Here is a 26525-nt window from a genome sequence, read left to right as displayed (position 1 = left end):
TATATATATATTTATATATATATATATATATATATATATTATTTATAAACGTGTTTTGTTTATTTATTAACGTTATGTATTATTATTATTATTATTATTATTATTATTATTATGATGATGATGATGATGATGATGATGATGATGCCTTCTCTCTATTTATACTTATTGTGTCTGATGACTTGATCAATTCCAAGTAGTTCAGTGAGTCGTAATTTGTCATCTTCAGTGACTCATACTGAGTCTTCATTCAACCAGGTACATGACGTCATAGGAGGAGGCGGAGGAGGAGGAGGAGTAGGAGGAAAGAGAGAGACGCTGAGGTCAGACTCCAATGATGCGTTTGTCTCAAAGTTATAGAGAGATCGGCCAGCTGAATAAGCTGTAAATGGTGATGAATGGAAATGCCTTGTTTGTTTGTTTGTATTGTTTGATGTTTTGGGTTGCTGGACCAAATGATTGAAAATATTTCGAAATTAATCTTTTTTGTTTTGGCGAATGTTTGAATCCGCGAGTGGTTTTATATATATTAATCTCTCTCTCTCTCTCTCTCTCTCTCTCTCTCTCTCTCTCTCTCATAATATTTACATCAGCTTCATAATATTTACATCAGCTTCATACTTAGCTAGCCGAAAGGCCCGGTTGAAATCAGCTGCTGATGTTGGCTCATCTGCGTGTGATTTTTCCACTTTTCAACCTTCATAAGTTTCGTTGGTGCGTAATGTCTTCTAATTCACTTTATAAACTTGTAAAGCGAAAGCCTTTGGCATTTATCCTTCATTTAGTAAAAGATAAATGAATGAAGTGGGAGAGAGACAAATAAACAGACACAGAGAAACAGGAAATCACAGTAACTGGTCACGTCTGCGCGTGGCCCACGGGTGGGTAGATTGGTCGCCAACAGACTTTCTCTGCATGTCTGTTAACTGGTCTGTTTACGAAGTCTGTTTACAAGGTCTGTTTACGTTTCCACGGATGCTCCAGTTTTTTGTCGACGGGTAATGGTGCTAGCTGCATGGATACCCCAATAGATACTCCATTGAATTCGGGTATGTAAGTAAGATTCTGGAGACTGTATTATCGAACAGGTGAGCACCATGGTAATTACCCTTCTCACCCGTGCAGTAGCGAGGGTACCTACCATCCCCCCGCCCCTTTCTTCTCGATTTGTACCGACACGTTCTCGTGTGTAACGGGGTACCGGTATTACTGTGGTATTTTTGTATAATCTGTAATTGCCTGTTATTTATTTTGCCTCTCGGTCGAATTTGCTGTTGCTGCTGTGAAGTGCTGTCCATTCTTTGAACAGGTTTTATGCAGCATCAGGTGTCTCTCAGAGAAAAACAGTCTTCTTCCCATTGAATTGGATTCTTGTTTTTCTCACGTTGTTTTCTTGTTGTTTTTTTCTTAACTTTTGAACTTTCTCTCTTTTGTTTTATGATACTTGGTTTGACCAGACACACACCCGGGCATATACGAGTATATATATATATATATATATATATATATATATATATATATATATATATATATATATATATATATATATATATGTACAGTATATCACACACGCACACAGACATTATATGTATATATACTGTACATTATACTGTTGTATTACAGTAAAAGATATTCATATATATATATATATATATATATATATATATATATATATATATATATATATATATATATACATACATATTACATATATATATATGTATGTATATACATACATACATACATACATACAATTCATACTTTAAATTGTAATCGATGGATGAGCCCTTGTGTACAAAAGACTTCCACAACATTAGGATCTACAAACAGAAGGATGTTAGGCAGTCCTCCGAATACCCCCCTCCCCTTTTGTCCCCCACTCCCTCCACATCCCAACCTCAAAAAAAAAAAAAAAAAAAACATTTTCTCCTCGTGTTCCAAAATACAGGAAGTTTAAAGTGATTGTGAGAAATACAGACGACTGAAGGTTGAAGACAAGAGTCTGACAAAGCCTGGATGAAGGTGATAACGTTATTAATAACCAGTACGATAATAAGTCTATTTAATGATAACAGTTGTAATAACAGTATTGATATAATGTTAAGTTATAGAGCGTGCTTTAAAAATATATATAGATTTAATTTTGGGCTTATTTATGTCAAATTTAGATCGTTGTGTGGAGGATCTCGTAGGCATAGACTTGTATATATTTCCTCTAGAGAAGTTTTACTTCTTAAATATTAAATGCGTAACATTATTGCATAACAGATATGCGTAACTGATTTGCGTCCTATTTTGAGAGTAAATTATTTATATTTATATAGACTTTACATTTATATAGACTGTTAACTAAAGCGAGAGACCTTATATTTAGCTCTTGAAATCGTTCTTTTAAAAGGAGGCTTTTGACGCCTCTGATAAGATAAGTAAATCAGTAGTTGATTACTGAGACATTTATAGAACAAAATTGTGCAATAGTCATGTCTTTGGTTGCCCAGTCGTTGTTGCACGTCAGCACAGTGCAATTCGGAAGTAATGTTGAGTAATTCCATTAAGTCGTAATGTTAAGCACTTAATGTTTATGAAGTCAGATTTCTCCTTAATTGATAGTTTTGCGTATTAATTCGTCCTAAGTGTTAATGCATATAACGTATTACTTAAACCGTTATGTGAAATGCGTTATCAAAAGACTTATTATTATTATACAGGTTGTTATCGGATATGTCATCTATGGTTCTCAGGTTATAACTGCGTAGAGAGAGAGAGAGAGAGAGAGAGAGAGAGAGAGAGAGAGAGAGAGAGAGAGAGGTTGACTTTCACTGTAAATGAACATCATTTAAGCTGAACAAAACAAATGAGATGAAATTGTAATCAAATAAAAATTGTTCCATGCCGGATGTGACGCCAAGCAAGGTGTAATAATTGCTTATTACTGCTGTTATTCTCTCTCTCTTCTCTCTCTGCGTGTGTGTGCTGGCAATGTAATTGTCTCTCTCTGCTGACAATGTGATACCGTGTGTTTGTGCGTGCGCGCGCTGATGTCAGTGTAATTCTCTCTCTCTCTCTCTCTCTCTCTCTCTCTCTCTCTCTCTCTCTCTCTCTCTCTCCTGATTGTCAGTGTCACTTTGCCTTATCACGTCATCGGTAAATGTAGGTAGATAGTAAATACACGTCCTGCTTTAAATTTTTTTCTTTGTGGTTTTAATATTTTTTGTGTAACGAATTTCCCATCTAACTATTATACACACAGGAGGCTTTCTTATAGAATGCACAACCTTATCGTGGTCCAAACTCAAACAATTCTGGTTCAAAATTGAATGGAGGTGCCGGGGATCGAACCCGGGGCCTCTCACATGCAAAGCGAGCGCTCTACCACTGAGCTACACCCCCTTGAGAAACTGCCCACAAACTCATTCAATATCAAACCGTTTTCTTCGTTTTCGTTATTTAATTTACGTTCGTTTAAGATGTCCATCTTACGAAATGTTGGTTTAAGTTGTAACTGCGAAATATAACGAAATGGCGAAGATAAATGGACGCATATAACGAAGGAAAACTAACCAGGATCTAACAGATATCAGTCGAAAGCTTTTACGTAAGTGTCCCCCCCCTCCACCGGTACCACTCTCGTATAGAAAACGGTCACCAAGGCCATCGCTGAAAACGATCAGTCATGTACCCTTAGGGCAATCTCTCTCTCTCTCTCTCTCTCTCTCTCTCTCTCTCTCTCTCTCTCTCTCTCTCTCTCTCTGTACTATCAGGTTCACGAGAGACAGTTGCATAGATAGGTATGGTATGTTAGCAATGAGTATAAGGCAAAGACACGATAGAGAGACGTGTCTTCGAATGTATGATGTTAAAATATACATAGTGTCTCATTGAGCTGAAATATAGATATTTTTAAATGATGTAATATTTTTCGCTTTTTATATTGCTATAACTGCTTGCTGTTTCAGCGTGCTTGCGTGCTAATTGTCTATCCATGTGTGATGTAAAATATCCAATAGTTAAGGATTTTATATGAAGGTATCTATAACTATTGAAACTAAAAGTGATTCAGGATCACTGAGTCGCGAAGTCACATCAAGGGAAAGTTATGGGAATTAGAGAACCTCTCCCCCCCCTTTTTTTCTGTAGTTCCCGCATTATGTAGTCTTGCTAGTTTCTCCTGCTCTCTCTCTCTCTCTCTCTCTCTCTCTCTCTCTCTCTCTCTCTCTCTCTCTCTCTCTCTCTCTCTCTCTTCAGTATTCAGTAATAGGAATTTCAAATTGTTTTATTACAGTTTTTCTTTCCCAAGTCTGAGCAATATTGAAAATTAGCAAGAATTTACCATATTGCTAGTTTCTGCTCTCTCTCTCTCTCTCTCTCTCTCTCTCTCTCTCTCTCTCTCTCTCTCTCTCTCTCTCTCTCTCTCTCATTATTCGTAACAGGAATTAAAAATTGTTTTATAAGGTCTTTTTTTTCCAGCAGCCCTGATAAATATTCAAAATTAGCAAGTATTATCTTATTTTTATTTTATCATGTTTAAAAGCATGCATAATATTTTCCTTGTAATATCAGAGTATGGTGATTCAGAATTTTTATTCATTTGTTTTTTCAATTTATTTATTTGGTTATCTATTTCTTTATTTGTACTTTTGCGACGACAATATTAAACCTTTCAAAAACTTAGTAATGCAACCCTCCCTTATACCTTAACATAGGCTTACCATCCTTCTTCTAACAGAGAATTCCTATCTTTACAATATCCTTCGTGCGGCGTGAAAATAAAATCGAAACTTACAGTTAGGCTCTGGCAGAAACAGCTGTGTCCTTCGCACAAACAAAGGCTCGGTTATTGTGGCAATAAAGACTAAAATTAGACAAAAAAAAAAAATATTTTCACCGTTTGCTGTTTTCTCCAGAGTTAGCCAAGGCATTCCTGTTATATTTATTTGTGCTAAGTTTCTGGAGTGGGAGATGGATTTTAGCACAACGTTTCTCTAATTCTGAATGTTAATGTAATTTTATGTATTGGTAACTCAGTTCTTTTTTTTAGGGTACTTTGTAAATTAGAGATCTTTCATAGTCGTTCGCAGGCCTTCACACCTATGGTAAACAAAGCATTATGCACAATTTGTTTATTTGTTTCGCAAATTTGAAACGCGTGCAAATAGTAAACACTTTATGACATATATAGAACCTACTGGTCACTCTTTACCAGATACTTTCGTAATTGTAATAACCACAACGCCCTCTTAACTTCTCGAATTCTTTATATTTTTTGGACACGGTTATGATATGTTCACATTTCTGGTTTCCCATAGTTTGAATGAATGGGGAACAGGTCCATTGATTTGGGGAAAGTCTGGAAGAGGTTTGCAAGTGAAAGTGAATAATGAATGTGTATGGGGATTATTCACTGATGGGAGACTGCAACGGTATTAAAGTTTTATTCTTTGCTAAGTTGAAGAAAGCAATTGTTATTTCTCGTAATATAACATCAATGAATGAATGAAATAACACGTCAGATATTTAAAATGAAATTTCTTAAAGAGAAATAACACTAATTAGAAAGTGAAAGCCATTTTTAACAGAGAACTTTTACTCTGAAAACAAATGAAAGTGTTCGAATCTGCGCGTAGGTCGAAACTGCATAGCATTGCCCCATTACTATGACAGACTGGGAGTTGCTGCCAATAATTCATCTCCCTCCTTCCCATCACATTTTGTCTCTCTCCCTTTCACTCGTTGGGCTTATTAGGCAGAGAGATACTCGAGAGATACTGTACACCCGTTATATGATGCCCACAGGACCCAATAAGACCCAGGCTAAGACCCACACCTGGATTATGCCCCGGAAGTCTTGGCAAAATAGTCGCGCTTCTCATAGAAGGTTTCACCTGTGGGTTTACCTGAGAATACCCTCCCCCTTCCCCACCTGGGACCCGGGTGTGTGCGTGTTCACTCTAAAGGGGTTGGTGGTCATCGGTGTGGTTTTTTCCAGCTCCGCGATGTTCTGTATAAAGGGGTCCGGTGGTCATTGATGTCTGAGCGTGTGTTTTTTATTCGCTGTACATCTTTTTCCATTGGTGTGGAAATGGAAGATATATGTATTGGTAATTGATTTATTTATTCATTGTTATCTTCGTGTACCCAATCAAGGTTTGTTTTGGGCATGTTGGCTGTATGTTTTTACTTGTTGTTATGCCATATGTTGTAACTAATGCATGAGTGTCGGTTGTGTGTGTGTGTGTGGCGTTTTTTAAGCATGCATACTCAAGTCTATACCTGACAGAGCCGTAAACCTCTTTTGTAGGTAATCCTTCTCTTGGGTCATAGAGTTTTTGATCTTCCGACCTCTTCATTCTTTCCATGAAATTACTTGTTTGAGCAAAGGTCATCGAGGATAGCGAGAGAGAGAGAGAGAGAGAGAGAGAGAGAGAGAGAGAGAGAGAGAGAGAGAGAGAGAGAGAGAGAGAGAGTCTTGATGTGGAAGATTGCAATAGAGAAGTTTTAAATCTCAGTGGTTGGAATTTAATCATTTCTGCCTGGGTATGTATAGACGGAACAGAATAGCCTTCTTTGTATGAGTTTTAACTTCACACACACACACACACACACACACACACACACACACACACACACGTAAGACTATGAGTGACGCATTGCATAAGCAAACCTTCCCCACAAACAATCACCCACAAAGAACGTCGGCTCAAAGCCCACCTTGTGTGTTCCTGTCAAAATGCGGAATGCATTCTGATCGTAAAAAGGAAAGGCTTGAATCCTCATTCCCACGTAGACCAGATGATAGATTGGTCCCACTAAGCTTGATGTTTAGTGGCATCCGAAATATCTTTTGCCCAAATGGGCACTTTGTTAAAATGTCTTTGGGTAATGATTGGATTGGAGTGGAGAGAGGGTCTTTACCTGCCCAGGTGGGTAAGAATGTGAGGGCTTTCGTGGACAGGTGAGAGAGTGGGTTCTCGTTGTTTGCATTATGTATGAATATTTGTTGAGCTATGTATGTTTGTTTGATGTTAAGCACGAGAGTTAGATAGATAGGTAGGTTTGTTAGGGGCAGATGTGCAGATGTGAGGTTGAGAGAGAGAGAGAGAGAGAGAGAGAGAGAGAGAGAGAGAGAGAGAGAGAGAGAGAGAGAGAGAGAGAAAAAATCAGATTTAAATGACCTTATGACCTGTATTCAAATACATGATCAAGTTTATCCCATGTGTTCTTATATATATATATATATATATATATATATATATATATATATATATATATATATATATATATATATATATATATATATATATATATATATATATATATATATATATATATATATATATATCGTTTTAATTGCACCTTTATTTAATTAATAAAAACAATTAATTTATTTATAAGTATTAATATATTTGTGTATAACTGAGAACAAGTACTCGATGAATATACATACACTTTATGCAGTGAAAGTTCGTAACAGACAACACGCAAAGTATGGTCACTTCAAGATAAGTTAATGAAGGTTTAAGAAGATTTAAACAGATAGCCGGCCTTAAAGTTATTTCATATCTTCTCTTAACCTATGGCGTCTCTCCCCACAACCCCTTCCTGGTAGGAGGCCGTCTGTGTAAAAATTTTGTAATTTAATTGCTATCCCATTTTTAGTTTTACTGCAAAAGAAAACTATTGATATGGCTATTTGTCTGTCCGTCCGCACTTTTTCTGTCCGCCCTCAGATCTTAAAAACTACTGAGGCTAGAGGGCTGCAAATTGGTATGTTGATCATCCACCCTCCAATCATCAAACATGCCAAATAGCAGCCCTCTAGCCTCAGTAGTTTTTTTTATTTAAGGTTAAAGTTAGCCATGATTGTGCGTCTGGCAACGCTATAGGACAGGCACCACCGGGCCGTGGTTAAAGTTTCATGGGCCGCGGCTTATAGAGCATTATATGTTGTACAGAAAACACGATTGCACCGAAGAAATTTCGGAACATTTTTTATTTGTTTAATTACATTTTTAGCTAGTGCTCATAAATCACAGGGCTTTTGAATTATAGCAATAGAATGGTTTATGTGCACTGTGCAAAATGTACAGTAAAAGTGGGATATTTTGTCTAAAATTAAAAATCTGTCTAAAATCTATGTTTATGCCGTTAATTGGATTGTACTTGTCATTTAAATTAACAGAATTTCTATTTTTATGATCTGAAGCCAAGTTTCGTTGACAGACAATCACCACTTAATAGAAATCCCTTAGTAGGCAGTCACCCTTTAATAGACAGTTACCCCTTAATAAACAATCATCCCTTAATCACCAATCCCCCCTTTAATAGATAATCATCCCGTAGTAGAACATCACCCCTCAATAAACAGTCACCCCTTTTTAGACAATCCACCTTAACAATCACCTGTTAATACACAGTCACCCCCTAATAGACCCATTAATTAAGAATCACCTCTTAATAGGCAAGCCCCCTTAATAGACAATCACCCCTTAATAGACTCCTTAATTAAGAATCACCTCTTAATAGACAATCACTCCTTAATAGACCGTCCCCCTAAATAGATCACGCCTTCATAGACAGTCACCCTTAATGGACAATCCCCATGATAGACAGTCGTCCCTTAATAGACAATACCCCATAATAGACAATCCCCCGTAATAGACAGTCACCCCTTAATAGACAATATCCCTTAATAGACAATCACCCCTTAAGAGAAACTCAACTAAAAGAACACACAATTAAACCCTTTCAAAACAAAGTATCTTCAGAGAAATATGCTGTCTAGAATATCCACTTTTTTTTCTGTAAGGCACGTTAACCCTTTTCTTCACTGAGGATTACGGTTTTAGGGGAGCAGGTGGAGGGGGAGGGGGAGACCACCAGAAGAGTTATGGACGCCATAACGTACCTTTACGAGGTGGGAAAGATAACAGGCAATTTGCGATAAAGATGATGAAGACGCCCTTTGGATTGTAAGTCACGGAGAGATATTGAAAAATCATTCACGTTTGGGGGAGCCTCTCTCTCTCTCTCTCTCTCTCTCTCTCTCTCTCTCTCTCTCTCTCTCTCTCTCTTTCTTTCATGCACACGGAAAACAACCGAGACACGATAGCTTAGAAGTAAAATATGTTTTGGGGGAAAGGCAATTTTCTTTCTCTCCCCTTAGCCTCTCACCATCTAGTAAACATTAGAAAGTGATGCATGATAAGGGAGAGAGTACTTATACTCTCTCTCTCTCTCTCTCTCTCTCTCTCTCTCTCTCTCTCTCTCTCTCTCTCTCTCTATCATGTCCTCAATACATTACTTGTGTGTTACTGGAGTAAATTAAAGTTATTTTTTTTTTTTTTTTTTTTTTTTTTGCAAAATTTTGTTATCATTATTTGCATGTATTGATACTGTCCACGATTAAGCTTAATATTTTCCCCTCAAATGAGATATGGTACCTTTATAGTAGGCTTTCACACACACACACACACACACAAGCTTTGCATAATGCTCGTATGAAATACGAAGTATTTTTCTTATAAGCCGCAGAGTATTTAGTAAAAGTTTTGTTGACATTTTTATATATATAAAAAGGGAAACATTTAATCGAGCAAGTTTCCCAAGAGTTACGGGAACCGAGTGCCACCACATCGGAAGGGGGCGGGGGGAGGGGATGGGGTGGATAGTCATTAATTATTAAAAAAAAAAAAAACTCTGGGTGTAACCCTACTAAAACTTTAACGAGCTAAAGTTAACTAACATTCCATTGCATTGCTCCACGATAGATTAGTTTAGTTTTTTTCCTTCATCCAATTTTTTTTGTTTGGTCGTCAGCTGCATGCTAATTATAACTCCTCCCTGTATCTCTTGATTTTTTCTTAACTCTGGGTTTGATTTCTCATTACGAGGGGGAGAATTGTTAAGGTATTTTTTTTCTATTTCGTTCAAATCGATATTATAAGATGATATATCGTTGTGCGCTCATGTTTTTCAAGTTGTAGGTGGATATATTTTTATATATATATATAATATATATATATATATATATATATATATATATATATATATATATATATATATATATATATATATATATATATATATATATATATATATATATATATATATATATATATATATATATATATATATATATATATATATATATATATATATATAAACTAAGCCAAACCTTATATGACGTAAGATACAGAAGGTGATTAGATAGGTACAGAACTTGTATAAGTCTAAGAAAGCTTTTATTAACCTTGTTTCTGAAACACAGCATCATCAAAATTATATTTTCGTAACGTCTGTTATTTTATTCTTCTTCTACCAGGAATTGAAAGAACGGCAGAAGACAATCCACAAACTGGAGTGTGAGAAGATGTATTTAGGGGAAGAAATCTACAGAATTACTGGGGTCGAGGAAGGATTCTGGTCTGACCAAACTCTGGTGAGTGTTAGAATCATTTTTTTTAAATATTAGAATAATTTTTATAATATTTTTCCTTCTTCGTTACTTGGTGAGTATTAGAATAATTTCTATTATATTTTAAGTTTTTTGTTACTTGGTGAGTATAAAAGTTATTTCTGTAATATTTAAACTTTTTTGAGTCCTGGTAAGTATTAAAAAAAATTTTTAATATTTCAGATTCTTTTAGAATTTTCAAAATGTATTTTTTTAAACGTCTTTGTTTGGGTTACACTTCTGTATAGGGCAGTTTTCATTATTGTATTTATTGCGTTATTAAATCCTAGAGGGATATGAACTGGGAATTCTATGAGACTGAAAAGTGTGGATAGTTATTTGTTCTACATAACTTCCAAACAAATTATAAAAACTGTAGATAAGAGACTTTGACATCATGCAGCGTAGGCCTACGTCCAAGATTTTACGCCCATGAAGTGTATTTGTTCTACATAACTTCCCTACAGGTTATAAGAAACTGTAGAAAAGAGATTTTTTTAATATTTCACAGCATGCATACCAAATTTTGCGTCTATAAATTCTTATTTTTGAATTTTTTAAATATACCCTACTGAATTTTTCCTTCCAGTTAGATGTCAATTGCTTCATAATTAAGACTGTGTTTTTTGGGGTTACTTTTCGGAAGACTCCAGCCACCTCCCACATTATAATTTTTATTTTTCTTGTGTAAAACACATCAAAACAAAAAATTTCTTCCTAATACATGACCTGCGCAAATGCTTAATAACCAAATTACGACTTATAAGGTAAGACAATTCGGCCGGAACACTCCCCCGTAGCTAATACGGTAAAATTATAACCAGTAAACATTCCTAGGTTGGGTTAAGTTGGTATTTTTAGGTTCTTTTAGTGCCCTATCATTCCCTAGCCATTTTTGCATGAAAAACCCAAAATGGTTTTCCATGCAATAATGGCTGCCTGAAGTCTTCTTCGTTGGAGCCTTCCGAAAAATTACCTTTTTTTTTTTATAAAAACGTTACTTGCACAGGTCCAGAATATTTTATTTATTTATTTCTATTTTAAATTCTTATAACCAGGGTTTTTGCTTAAAAAGAATATAGAACATTATAGTTAGCACTTGAAATAATGACGCATCGTTAACTATTTTCTCTGAAACTCTTAAAGGAAGGAAATCACCCATTTTCTATGATGCTTTAAAAGGGTAACTTGTACTAATTTCTCTTTACTTCTAACTTTTATAAGTGCGATGGTGCGTAGCACTTACAATACAGATTTGTTAAATATAGACGGGTTATTGTTGAGGCGGAACTGGCTGTATGCCAGCACGGGCTCTTGCTCATAGAAAGCACAATTATCGCACGATGCAGATATAATTTTACCCATAAATTTCGACAAAAATAATCCCACGTTATTTATTTATTTTTATTGAGTGAATTATTTCGAATACACATAAACACATATATGTGTGTCTATACATACATACATACATACATACATATATATATATATATATATATATATATATATATATATATATGTGTGTGTGTGTGTGTGTGTGTGTGTGTGTGTATGTATGTATGTAAGTACATGTGTGTGTGTGGTGTCTGCATGTACGGGATACATACTCACATTTATATCGAAACACTTTCCAAATGCAAATGTTTTTAAAAAGTATCAGTGATTCACCCCCAACATCTGATCAGGCAAAGCACATCATTAAGGCATAATTCTCGCCTTAATTCAGGTGCTAAAAATAAACACCAGATTGTATGTGACGTCACAGGCGAAGTTAGCTCATTTGCATAAATGTTGCCCTTGCAGATTTTTTAGTTTTTTCTTGGGAACATAAGAAATTGTTATATATGTGTGTATATATGTATGTGTGTGTGTATCAGTGTATATTATTTATTTAAATATGTTTCCCAACACATATGGAAAATAGTGTTAGAGTTTCTCTCAACTCTCTCTCTGTTAACTCTCCAAGAGATTTATTCTCTCTCTCTCTCTCTCTCTCTCTCTCTCTCTCTCTCTGTTAACTTCCCAACTCGTTATGGGATTGGTATTGACTGTGTGTGTGTGTGTGTGTGCGTGAAAATAGTGTTGCGTGTGTGTGTGTGTGTGTGTGTGTGTGTGTGTAAAATCTTTGAAAATAAGCTCATCATGAAAATAGTAACTTTCCTCTCTCTCATGAAAATAGCTAAGAGCTCTCTCTCTCTCTCTCTCTCTCTCTCTCTCTCTCTCTCTCTCTCTCTCTCTCTCTCAAACTACGTTACTCTTTTAACACAGGTGTTCTCTAAACAAGTGTTTTCGTATTCTGGTTGCAGGGAAGAAACCGCTCCCATTTACCTGTGTACCTCAAAACGGTGGATATGTATGCATTAGTAAATGCTTCACTCCTTTTCAAGAGTAAAATGGGCTTATACAGCTATCTTTTTCAAGGTCTGCGTCGAGGAATATATGTACTTTTAAGTGTGTAGTTTCTAAGCTATTATTATTATTATTATTATTATTATTATTATTATTATTATTATTATTATTATTATTATTTATAAAAATCTCATAATCGCATGAGTCATTATTATCATTCTTATTTTTATTGCTAAGAAATTCACAATCTCGTAAAAAACAATCTGTTTAACGAAAATCCACAATTATATAGTAAAAAATGTATTACTATGTAAAATAAACAAAGACTTTCGAACACCCGAACGGTGTTCGTCATCAGTGTTAACGTTAAAATGTAAAATGAGAGAGAGGGTAGTTTTCTTATGAATAGCTTTTAGAAACGGGGGGCGGGGCGAGAAGATGACAGCCCATCAAGGAAGTGCTGGTTTGTGCGGTGCTATACAGAAGGCTATTCCAAATTCAGCGGGCAGTTGCGCCAACCTTCTTGATCTTCGAATTGCGATGTTGCACCTGGCTGCGCCGCATAGGTGCCACAGTCGGAAATATCCACGGGGACGTCGGCTATCTGAGAGAGAGAGAGAGAGAGAGAGAGAGAGAGAGAGAGAGATAGGAAGCAGAGCATCAGTGTTCACACGGTCAACGTCAGTTTTGAAATTAAAATGTTTTATGTAGTGTTTGGTAGTGAACCGGTTGATAAAAGGGTCTTCATTTGTATATGTCTTGCTATCTTCAAATCATATTCCCACGCTTATATCAGCACCTCCAACTAATCTTTTCACGTGAGAATTATCACTTTCAAAAATGGTTCGTGCACCATCCCAATTAATTCCGTGGTCTAAATTAATACCATGAAGGGCCAATGATCTTCATGCACAAGGCAGCCCTTTGGTGGTTCATGGTCTTAATTTAGAACACATAATTAATTGGGATGGTGCACGAACCACTTTTAAGAGTGACGAATCCTCACGAGAGAAGATCAATTGAAGGTGCTGATATAAACATGGGAATACCTTTTGAAGATAGCAAGACATTCACAAATGAAGACCCTTTTATCAACTGGTTTACTGCCAAACACTACATTAAACATTTTAATTTCAAAACTAACGTTGACCGTGTGAACCCTGATGCTCTGCTTCCTCTCTCTCTCTCTCTCTCTCTCTCTCTCTCTCTCCAGATAGCCGACGTTCCTTTGGATGTTTCTGACTATGGCACCTATGTAGCGCAGGCAAGTGCAACATCGCAAGTTCGAAGCTCATGGAGGTTGGCGCAACTGCCCGCTGATTTTGGAATAGCCTATAGCAGCACCCGAACCAGCACTTCCGTGATGGGCTGTCATCTTCTCGCCCCGCCCCCCTTTTCTGAAAGCTATTCATAAGAAAGCTACCCTCTCATTTTACATTTTAACGTTAACACTGACGCTGAACACTGTTCAGGTGTTCGAAAGTCTTTGTTTATTTTACGTAGTAATATATCTTCTATACAATTGTGGATTTTCGTTACACATTATTATTATTATTATTATTATTATTATTATTATTATTATTATTATTATTATTATTATTATTATTATTATTATTATTATTTCTAAAAATCTCTTAATAGCACGAGTCACTAAAGTGGTGAAGAAATCAGCTAAGATGACATTGTAAACATATATTAAAAGTATATCTCTTCACCATTATTATTATTATTATTATTATTATTATTATTATTATTATTATTATTATTATTATTATTATTATTGTAGCTTTTTGCTTTGGTAGACAACCACTTCCAAAAATATGCAGGGTAAAATGACATTTATAAATCTACACGAGTGTTGAAGTTGCCTCGGTGAAAGTTTCAGAAACTCGGACAGAATTAAATATGCACAAAGCTATACGTAAGGCATTGTTGCATATATGCCTCTCAGACCTCCCCACAGCGCATGCGCCGTCTCGAGGCTAAAGACTTGTCATTAGGGGGATTACCTACAGTGGTGGAACTGGTCACTTGGGATTCGGGATACCCCAGGACCCATTGTAACCTTAGGGCAGCTTGGGTCTGGTCACCTGGGATTTGGGATATCCCAGGGTCCATTGAGACCTTCGGTCCACTTGGGTCTGGCCACCTGGGCTTTGGGAGATCCCAGGAGAACCCATGACCCATGGAGACCTTGAGGTCATCTTGGGTCAATTCGGAAAGTCTCTCGATTTTCTGGTAAATCCTTTTGTTAGGTGACCCATCTATTGTTGATGTGGTCAAGGGTATGACCTCCTTGGACTTAGTGGCAAGCAAGGTAAAAAAAAAAAACAAGATTTGAAGGGAAGTGGCAAGCAAGGTAAAAAAAAAAAAACAAGATTTGAAGGGAATGAGAGACCTGATATGGACCTCTAAACTTTGACCTGCCAACAGAGACACGTTTTATAACTCTTGTACAGATATTTTGGCTTAATATTGTTTTTTTCTCTTAAAGCTAGGCAATCAAGTCAGTCAGTCAGTCCCCTCTCTCTCTCTCTCTCTCTCTCTCTCTCTCTCTCTCTCTCTCTCTCTCTCTCAGTTCATCATCCGTTTGCAGGGATCTGTTGGCTCTCTCTCTCTCTCTCTCTCTCTCTCTCTCTCTCTCTCTCTCTCTCTCTCTCTCTCTCATAGCTGTAACGCCAGATAATTTACAGTCAATCAACCATCAATCAGTCTCAATCAGTCTCTCTCTGTCTCTCTCTCTCTCTCTCTCTCTCTCTCTCTCTCTCTCATTTCATCATCCGTTTGCAGGGATCTTTTGGCTTAAAATTATTTATAGATCTCTCTCTCATATCTGTGTCGCCAGATATTTTAAAGTCAGTCAGTCAGACTTCTCTTCTCTCTCTCTCTCTCTCTCTCTCTCTCTCTTGCATATTACATCATCCGTTACAAGGTCTCGCTCTTTACGCTTAACATTGGAATGGACGTGCAAATAACGCATTATGCTTTGGAGTAGAATGTGAGTGTAACAGCAGCATCATTAACATGACAGTGTTAGAGAGAGAGAGAGAGAGAGAGAGAGAGAGAGAGAGAGAGAGAGAGAGAGAGAGAATGGAAGACACAGCATCTGTATCCGTTTAGTCTTGTTTTATTGTGTTGTTCGGACACAGGAAGTGCTGATGGCGGTGTTAAGTGTGGGATAATGCACGTGCCAACATGGTGTGTTTATTTTCATGTGCGTTTTTGTGTTTTTTCTCAGTGTTTTGATGGTTCTAAGTGTTTATATTAACTGCTTAAAAGGCCTGAAGTATCTTGCAAGTGCTGGTGTGGATATTGAGTGACGATCGTAAGATAACGGGAAAGGAAATGGATTTGTAATACTGGATTTAAGGCCTGTAGGAAGCGTGATGCTTCATTATGTCACATAACTAGGTACTGAGCCCTCTTACATAGCTTATATATTCATATATATATATATATATATATATATATATATATATATATATATATATATATATATATATATATATATATATATATATATATATATATATATATATATAAAGCAGGTACGTATACTTTAAACCGGAATGAAATGATTTTTTAACGACACATTTCAGTGGCTGTTGTTGCATATGATATGTGAAATTAAAACATTGTAATCAAGACTTTAGATAGTTCCTAATTTTTACTCATGCACGGACACACTCACACACACAGAGACAGACAGACAGACAGACAGAGAATTTTTTAAATTAAGATTCAATTACTTATGACAGGAACGGGTGAGTGATTATTTCCTTATATACAAGAGCGATTAATTTTTATAATGAGAGATGACCATTTTCTTACATACTGTATAAGAATGCCAGATTTTATTATGAGAGAGAGAGAGAGAGAGAGAGAGAGAGAGAGAGAGAGAGAGAGAGAGAGAGAGAGAGAGAGATCCAAAAGAGCACCACAATTCGTCGGAGCCCGCATGACAAATTAACACCCTGTGACCTACATGCGTTGGAGATGAGTGTCGAATTAACTATGGCGGGGATACAGGTGTGTCAGGAGTCGAGATGGTCGATTTTCCAGGGCCGGATGTTTGGGAGTTCCGTCATTTTGGTCTGGAAGAGATTAGTTTTTAATTGAATTGTTCCTTTAACTTGGCTGTGTATGGATGTGTGTATATAAATGTATATATGTATATATATACATATACGTATATATACCGTATAAATAAATTATATATATGTATATATATAGTATTAGTCTCTTACATATTTGTCAGGCAGCTACAGTGAACAGAACTATAAATTGTCGAGATGGCAAGATGTATTCTCATAAATTATGCAAATATTACTTTATTCCATTTTAGCCAAGCAAAACTCAATCATATCATAGCTTTGAAATTAGTATTTCACTGTTCTCTTAATCCTGTCTCGCAAATTTCTACCAGACATATATTCAGACATATTTATTTACCTGACGTATTTACCAGACACATTTATGTATTGGACATATTTATCAGATATATTTACCAGCCATATTAAGCTTGAATTCTGTTTTATTCTTGATAACTGTATTTTCTTAGCATATATTCTGTTACATCCATTATCTCATTTCCTAAATAGCTTTTACTCGATTTTATCACCGCGACACATTTATTCCTTTCCTTTATTCTCTTTATTCTGTGTCAAGGTCTCTTTCATCCATGGATTCACTAGCTATGGGTAGAATGTTTTTGTAGCAAAGTTATAAATACATTCTCCTTTAGTTTGCATATTTGCTTCTGGATTATATATGTTTTAATTTTTTTATATTTTCTTATTATTTATCACATCCCTTTTGGTTTGCTTCTTATTCTTCCGAGGTTTCGTTTTTCTTCATTTTGTCTCTCTCCTCTTTCGTTTCAATAGCAATTTTTAATATGTCAAAGAAATATTCCACTTTTCTGTTATAACTACAAATAAAAGCAATCAGTAGTTCGGTCCTGTTTCTCCCTGTGACGTATCCATACATATCTTGCCAGACCATTTATGTATACATACATACATAATACATACATACATACATACATATACACAGTAAGATATGGAGTTGGCGTTCGACGTCATAAGATACTTTGCAGAACTTGACGTCACACGAAATTGGAAATTTGTTCCTTTTCTCTCTCTCTCTCTCTCTCTCTCTCTTCTCTCTCTCTCTCTCTCTCTCTCTTCTCTCTCTCGTTCTCTCTATATGTTCAATGTCACCCACTTGTTTGAGAGAGAGAAGAGAGAGAGAGAGAGAGAGAGAGAGAATGTCAGAGACAGAGACAGAGACAGAGTTTGAGAGAGAGAGAGGTGTTTTGCGTAAGAGTCAATTTCTTAGGAAAGATACGTATGCTTGATTAACTTTTGTTAAGAGAGAGAGAGAGAGAGAGAGAGAGAGAGAGAGAGAGAGAGAGAGAGAGAGAGAGAGAGAGAGAGAGAGTCTCTAATACGAGAACAAGAAAACGAACGACTAAGTAGATGTGGGAGAGGAATGACAACAGCGAACAACACAAACTAACTTGATACAGAAACAGTTAAAACAACACATTAGTCATATCTTAGCTGGAAATGAGTCTCATACGGATAATGCAACAGTTTGGTGAACTTCATGCGCATAAAGTGGCGAATTATTTTACTCATCTGATTTTCAGGCGAAATAGAACTTAATCCCGCCGACCAAGTGTAATGGAAAGAGGGCGGAATGATTCACTCCCCCGCTCTAACGAAACATCTGTGATCACAGTTGTAGCAACATTTGCTGCTGGCTGGCACCCTTAGTGTTGGACGGACGGGGGCCGTGTGGCACCTCTAGTTCTAGACGGGAATTTGCTGTGTTGCGTTTTGCCGTGGAAACAAAAAAAAATGGCCTGCCGGAAAGTTTCCATTTTAATGAAAGTAGTGGATGTGAATCAGTGTGCTCAATAAGTCTTTAGTGAATTAGAAGTGTTGTTGTATTAACCCTGGTTTTACAGTAAAGAGTGATTACGTATTCTCGAAGATTCTAATCAAACGAGGGCCACTGTAGCCGACTGTTTTAAAGTGAACTTCGGAACTGCGAAGATCTACCAGTTTTTGCAACTTCTGAGGAAGTTTCAGTAAACAGGAACATGTTGTTTGATGACAATAATGAGTGATTATGCACAAGTGTCTGAGGTAGCCTGCGTCAGGTTTTCGACATGACCTACATGGGCAATGAGTTGTGGAGTTGGATGGCCAATATCTCCAAAGAAATTGAAATATTTCTTGCTGTTTTCATTGTATTTCCATGTTTACTGTGAGGATGGAGATTTTGGGGTCAAGGGTCATTGCTGCTAATACTGGCAAGTATCTTTGGTAATATGTATGTGACCCACATTACTGTCCCAGCTGTATGTAACTGTGCAAGTTTGAAGAGATGTGAAATTTCATGGAGAGCAGTTGGTGATATGTATATAGCTACAGAAAAGCAAACTATACAATTTATTTATGCTTATTCAGTGTACACACTTTTGCTTTAATGTTTCATGAAAGTAAACCATTGGTTTTCCCAGGCTGCAGCACAGATATCTCCCTGTGGTAAGGAACAGCAGAAGACTGCAGGTCTAAATATTTGCCTTACAGGACAGTAATTACTACTGTAGATGCAGAACATAACACTTCACCCAAAATGTCTGAGTCACGGCAGGGTCCAGGCTCTCGAACCTCTGGTGGGCTTTCATTCGAGGACCTTGAAGTTATGATAGCCCCTTCACCCCTACCCAGGAGTAAGGACAGGTTAGGAAACAACAGCCCAACTCCAGCCCCAAGAACAGTCCGTGAGAACTTGAAAGACAAAGATGGGGATGATGTGGGCAAGCCTCGTTTGAGGCGTCAGCGTGCAAATTCGCAGACCATCACAAATGAAAAAGAGTTCAGTGATCTTTGTGCGCCAGATCTTGTCCCATGCAGTAGGAAGCGTAACTCCTCATCCTCCTCTACCTCTTCTGTACAGCCAGAAGTTCGAAAACCCTTAACAGCTTGGCAGAGTGTAGATGGTTTAGATGATGATTCTACCTGCCCAAGATGTCATCCCAAAGTAATCGAAAAAGAGCCCATTCATAAACCTTTGACACCCTGGAAAAGCTGCTCAGACCTTCAGCCATCTAAAGGTGGTGTAGGTGGCTATGGGTCACCAGCTAGGAACATTTCTGTTGAGGAACGAGTATCAACATCAGACAGAAGGAAGTCTGTCAGTTTTGAGCTCCCAAATCTCCAGCAGGTTATGACATACCCACCAGAAGAAAGTCCTACAAAACCAAATCCTCCCAAAAACAAAGGATTCGGTGGAGTGAATAAAGCTTTGAAGAAATCGTTAAGTAAAGGTTTTGGTAAGTTTACTATGCCTAAGAATATAACAGGTAAGGATAAGCAAGTTAATACTTTGAAGCTGAGTGCCCAGAACTCCTCACCTCTCCCATTTTTTGCGAAGAACAAATCAAAGACCAATACGTTACAACAACATGAAGTTTGTAAGAGCAAGACTTCCTCGCCACTTCCATTCCTTCGTAAAAAGATAATAGATGGTGAACCAAGTTCGTCGATCAAATCTGGTGGAAGCAACTTTTCAGAACAGTTGAATACACTGAAGAGGACCCTTCAGATGCGACGTAGCAATGGCCCTTCGGAACCAAAGTTGACTGGTTTTGCACCAGGAGATGAGTTTCCTAAACCTCCTGCCACTCTGCCCGAAGGAGACGATCTGTCTGTTAACAGTTTTACTAGCATTGATTCTTCTGCATCTAATGTAAAAGCCAAGTTAAAGAAATCTAAATTCACAGGAAAACGTTATTATGCAATGACAGACAATAATCCTAAAGAATTGAAACTTCATCCTCCACCCAAAGTGAAATCTTCAAGCCCTGTTAAAACTTTCAAAAGTATACTTGGGAAACATTCAAAGAGTACTTTAGATTTAAGTGAATTAGAAAAATCCAATGCTAGTGCCCTTTCAAGAAGTTATGATGATATATTAAAAGAAAATAATTATCCAACGCAGGAAGAATTTATGATAGATGTCAGGATGTTAACTTTAAGTTTAGATGACATTGAACCTGGGGATTTTGACGATGATGAAGATTACTACCGCAATTTCTTGAATCGGCGCAGAACGCTGCGCACTGAACAGGATGCTTTTAGCTTGGCCTCAAAAACTCAAGGTTCAAGAAAAAGCTCATCTTCATTGGTGTCACGATCTGATGTGTCGGGAGAAAAACATAGTGCAGAGAGTGGCACATTGCCTAATGAAGGGCCTGTTGTTTCAAGAGAGAGTGCTCCTGCTGAAAATAAAGATGACCAGACGATTAAACCTGCAAGCAGAATTAATATATACAAAAGAGGATCTGTACATGATATTGTTCTTAAGTATGAATCTCTTGATCAGGTAAAAACTCCAGCAGTGACCTCAGTATGTCCTGAGAAGCCACCCCTTCCTCCCAGACCATTGAAGCTTACTAAAAGTTTGAGCACTAACACTATCCCAGAGAACAAGGAGGCATCAGGAATTGCAAATAAAGATCGTTATTCAGCAGAGGAATCCACTTTCTTTAAAAGAGACTTGGCCTTTCTTAATGGTGGTGAATTTTCGACCTGGAAGACTGCTACTCCTTGGGTAAGAGATCAGGTTAAAAAGAAAGGAAAACAACCTGTAGCCACACCTAGGTCCTCAGTGCCTGTATCAAGTGATGCTGAACACGTTGAATCAGCATCACCAGAAAAGGAGAGAGAAAAACAGAGTGACGAAGCTGCATTAAACAACAGCAAGCTGGAAACGGTAGGCAGTGAAGAAGACCATAGTAAAGAACTTGAAATTCCGCATGTCATAGTCACTTCAGAACTTGATGAACTTTCAGAAGGCACACTAATAAAGAATGAAGATGAAGATGGAGGAAAGATTGATAGTCACTCAGTAAATGTAGAAATTAAGAAAGCAGAAAACTTAAAGGATGCTCAGGATGAGGATGTAAATGATCATCCCTCTGCAGAAAAGACAGCAAGTGGGAGTTCTAATGAAGACCAAGGCTTTTTCACATCCCTTCACCGATTAGTGATGAAGAATCCCAGCTTAAGTTCCAATGAAGAACAACCTAGTCTTAAGCAGAGGCTCGTGAAAAGGCTGTCCAGTGTCAGTTCTTCAGAAGAGAAGGATGCCATCGAGTTGATCAAAGGCAAGCTTTCGCCTCGTCCATCAGAAAAGAAGAAAAAACCGCCTAAACGGCCACCGCCTCCAAAGATTCCCCTTGAGAAGCTTAACAGTTACAATTGTCAGTACTTGAAGCCAGGCAACGTTGCAGTTCCTGAGACACCTCCTCCACCAAAGCCACCAAGGCTCTTTCATATCCTTACAGGTCACCGAAAGGCAGAGGTGAGTCCAAATGTGGACATACACAACTATCGACGCTTTTCGCTGGTTGACAGTGACTTAGAGGTAATTCGTTCAGGACGCTCTAGCAAGGAAAATGCAGACGAAGTGAGCAATCAAGAATCAGTCACCGATGGGGATTCTGGTGATGAAACATACACCAAATACCCATTGGGTGAGACAACAGATGATGACGAGTCTTTAGGGGATATTAATGCCTCTAATGATCAAGATGATGGAATTCCACCTGAGTCTCCACAACCAACAGACAGTGATGATCAACCACTTTCAGAAAATGAAGATTTGAAGAATTTTACTCCTGTACAAGATAAAGCACAGGTTCCAAAAGAACTTATTAAACCATTTCCTGTCTTTAATCCTGCTCCTGCTGAGAACATTGCATCCCCACAAAGTGAATATGATAATGTTGGCCAAGAACAGCAACTATGGGGTTATGAATCTGAGGCGAAGTGCATTGAAGTTATTCTGGGTCCAGGTAGTAGTGATAGTGAATTAGAATTCATACACATGGAATCCCTGATAGATAAACAGCCAGTAAAAGAGGCATTGAAAGATGGAAAAGCTAAGTCTGTAATAGCTGATAGTCCATTATGTACACAGAAAGGTCTGCCAGATCAATCAACTCCAATCCTAAATGGCAGGAAAGAGAGTTCCTGTAATTCATCTCCTTTTACTGAGCAAAAGCCTCGAGAGAATTGCATACCAACTCCACCACCCAGAACTGTCAAACCTGCATCTGCACCAACATCACGCCCAACTTCTTCAATGTCCACATCAGATCGACCACTCTTGGCTGTGTTTTTTGAAAAGCTTCTTGAAAGCCAAACTGTAGCAGGAGCGGCAGAAAAGTTGTCCAGATCTGATTATGCACTGAAAACCACTTCTCGTGACACAGACAAAGAGAAGAGTGAAGATCCACTTTGTAAGTCAGAAAATGATTCACTACGAGAAGTCAAAACTAAACGTAAAGGAAGCAACACAAGCGACAGTCAGTGGGAGATTGTAACATCTCAAGACTCCTTGCCTGTAAGTGTGACTCCTTCACCTTCCCTAGATGGATCATGCAAGGGAAAACTTAGTGTGGAATCAAGCAATAGCTTAACAGTTGTGTCTGAGACGCGTCACTGTGTTTCAGAGAATGAGCTGATGAAGACTTCGAACTGGGGGCAGCTTTCCCCTTGTTTATCAAATGCCAGTGCCCCACCACGTGTGCGTCCCCGTGGTAAGCGACCAGCGCTCTTGAGAAGCAACGCCATTATGTCTTCCAGTGAGGAAGATGAGGAAATAGCCAAAAATGCCCTGTCTGTTGTCATTCCACACGGATGTCGGGCTTCACCTCCTCGTGGTATATTTGTGAGAAGAGCATCTGATTCTATGCTCACAGGAAAGAAGATAGACGTCGATATAGTGAGGAAGTTTTCTGTCGGCCATCTCACAGAAACAGGATACTCAGGAGACTCTGAAGATGATGATGAGGTAAGATTTTTAGGTTCTGTTTTCTTAAAAAGTCTTCCATGGTTATTAGAGTGATTGCAGAAGTTGAAATCTTCAAAGTTTGAGTTGTGTTAATAAGTTCAGCAAGTCCAAAAGCTTAAATGGAGCTCTTCCTAACTCAGCATAAATGCTGGAGGTAAATGTGGCATTTTTTACTATTTAGGTCAGTAGGATATTCTTATTTTTAGGGTAAAGAATTTTTTGTGAAATAATTCCTCAAAAAAGTAGGAAAATCATTTTAACTAACTGTCCAACATCATGGAAGGAAATAGTAAATTATGGTATGTCTGTTATTTACCCTAATTTGAAACTCAGACTCTGAAGAAGACCTTTCCTTAGCAAATCATATGGCATCATTTTCACCAAGTTAGTATTGTATGATTTGTCAGCATTCAGCCATACCCACATCGACCAAAGTTTCACATTTCTAACCCAGCTACTTTGTCTCTACTCTAGATGTTTCCTTTTCTTCTGAAACTGGTAAAGCTGTGAGGAGTGTTTCAATTTTTGGACTTTTGACATCCAATGTGGCATTTGTGGCCTGGAGACCTTAGTGCAGTAGACATTTGCAAGATAATATTTTTCAGTACGCCCATGACATCATTCTTCAGAGCAAAGGTGTCACATAAAATTAAAACTACAAGGATCCCAATTGTGGTTTTGACTGAGAAGTTCATCCCTAGATCATCCAGTGGTCATGTAACGCCGCGCAGGTGAACTGCACAATGCTTTACACTTTCAAAATGATCTGACCATCTCGTTTCAGAAAAACCACGAAGAGAACCCCCACTGTGGTTTTCCAGTAATCCCCACCTCAGGTGACTGGAACCAGACCAGTGGTGAACAGTCAGAACTGTTCCGTGAACGGTTATAGAGTCAGGTATGCTTTCAGCAGCATCAGTTCCATACAAGTTGATTTAGAAACAACGACAAGGTGACGAAATTGCTGTTGAGCACTGTTCTTGTATTTTTGCTTGTGCACTGTTTGGGTCTTCCAGCCACATTTACCACATTGCCATCGGGTTTAGAGCGTCAGTTATCTGCCAAATTATCTCTTATTATTTTTGCTGCTGCAGTTTGTAAACTTTAGAAAGCTTAAATATCGAATGCTTTGTTGATTTTAAAACGATGCATCTCCAGAGGTAAAGCTGAATCCGGGAGGATTTTGATGCCATTTTTTTTTAACTTTGCAGTCCCAAACTTTTTTCTGTATTCTGCCATTTCAATCCACTTGTTGAAATATCTCTGTAACTTAGCTACAAACCAATATGCAGTACTGTGTAGACTGGCTTTTGAGCAAAATTTTTTATGTGATTTGAGAGTTAAGTAGAATTATTCATTTTGCAAGTCAAATAGGTAATGAACTTGTAAGTTGCTTATCCAGTTTTCCGGTATTTTTACACTCAGCTTACAATTCAAAAGAAAGGTTCGAAAATTTTCCTTCTCACTAAGAGTCGAGACCAGTTACTCATAAGAAGCTTTTCAAAAACCGAACCACTCCACAGCATTAGTTTGATGGGCAAACTTGAATGTGGGTACGAGCTAAGTAGCATTCTCTGTGGCAACTGATTTGGTTTCTTCTGCTTTCCACAAGTCATTCAGCTTATTTACGATATAAGTATGCCTCTCTAATTACTTTAGTGCAGTTTCACCTTGAGACCCTTGTACTTCATCTCATCTAGTTTCTGGATCTTATCATCTTGCTCCAACTCCCCGTTTTTCAGTGTCTTGAATTTCACGATTCATTCATTTTTTTTTCATATTTAGAGCAAAAGAATTGATGTGAAAGGAAATAAGTTTGGTTTCTGTGGACTGATGGTTTCTGTTGGTGCTCTGAAATTTCCTGGTACTTTTGAAACTTGATTACTGGAGTCTTCTAAGAGCGTTTTGGACATGTGGGCTCTATTTTTGGTCTGGTTCAGTTTGTTTGTCTGCCTGCTTGTTTACTTGCTAACAGGGGAGCGCATAAAATATTTTGTTTTATATTAAGGAAATTTCAACATTTGTGAGGCTCATGATTGGCAAGAGGTGCTTAGATCATGGAATGTGTAGGAGTATATATAGATGTTTTTAATATCTCAGTCTTCAGCAAGAGGACCCCTTGTCTCATTACCATGTATTTTGGTAACCAACTTTAATGGTTAAGTTTGTAAAGGAAATATTCTCTTAGATTGAGGCATACACAGCTTTCTGCATTGGTTTCTGTGTCAAGTCCTTTCAGTTATTGTCAATCAACTGCAGATCCAGAGTTATATATATATATATATATATATATATATATATATATATATATATATATATATATATATATATATATATATATATATATATATATATATATGCATAAAATCACATCCAGAAATAGCTGTATTAATATTAATTATACCGCGTGCCACTTCCAAGTTAAGGTCATTCAGTTATTAAAACATCAATTAACCCAGATTTTGGCACTTTTTACGGGTCACACATTTGGGAAGTAGTTCAGAGTCGTTTCTCCTACAGCATTTTGTAACCATCGCATGAAGTAGGAGTTTTGGTGAGGGACTGTAGTGGCTATCTCGTTGTATTTTGAAAAATTTGGAAGGTGCATTAACTTTAATTTTATATTTTGACGAGAAAAAGATTTTTGGTTTTATAAACGATGGTGGATTCAGTTTTATACTCAAGTGGTGGTATATGGATGTATATACCCAGGAGCAATCAAGTTTATTTAATTCATTTGTATCAAAATAATTTCTTCATGAACTATTATTCATTTTTGCTTGCTGAAAGTAAGGAAGGATACTTAAAGCCTTGTTTTAATTTTGGCTTGCTGTTCATTTATTTCGTGAAC

At 37.3% G+C, this 26525-nt stretch overlaps 1 protein-coding gene and 1 non-coding gene across 2 annotated transcripts in view; one reads left to right on the top strand and one right to left on the bottom strand.

The window, feature by feature from the left end:
- Positions 1-3315: 3315 nt before the first annotated feature.
- Positions 3316-3387, bottom strand: TRNAA-UGC (transfer RNA alanine (anticodon UGC)). The gene has a single exon. It is a non-coding gene; the product is annotated as a tRNA-Ala (tRNA).
- Positions 3388-15917: 12530 nt separating this feature from the next.
- Positions 15918-26525, top strand: part of LOC136853579 (uncharacterized) — a 359829-nt gene continuing 349221 nt past the window's right edge. Inside the window, 2 exon segments of the mRNA XM_067129318.1 lie at positions 15918-16013; positions 18453-23674. Of these exon segments, the coding sequence (XP_066985419.1) occupies positions 19448-23674 (4227 nt within the window). The 5' untranslated portion in view covers positions 15918-16013; positions 18453-19447.

The sequence above is a fragment of the Macrobrachium rosenbergii genome, chromosome 27 (genome assembly GCF_040412425.1).
Source record: "Macrobrachium rosenbergii isolate ZJJX-2024 chromosome 27, ASM4041242v1, whole genome shotgun sequence".
Classification (NCBI taxonomy): domain Eukaryota; kingdom Metazoa; phylum Arthropoda; class Malacostraca; order Decapoda; family Palaemonidae; genus Macrobrachium; species Macrobrachium rosenbergii.
The sequence above is the reverse complement of the archived record's forward strand: the minus strand, read 5'-3'. Positions and strand labels throughout refer to the sequence as shown.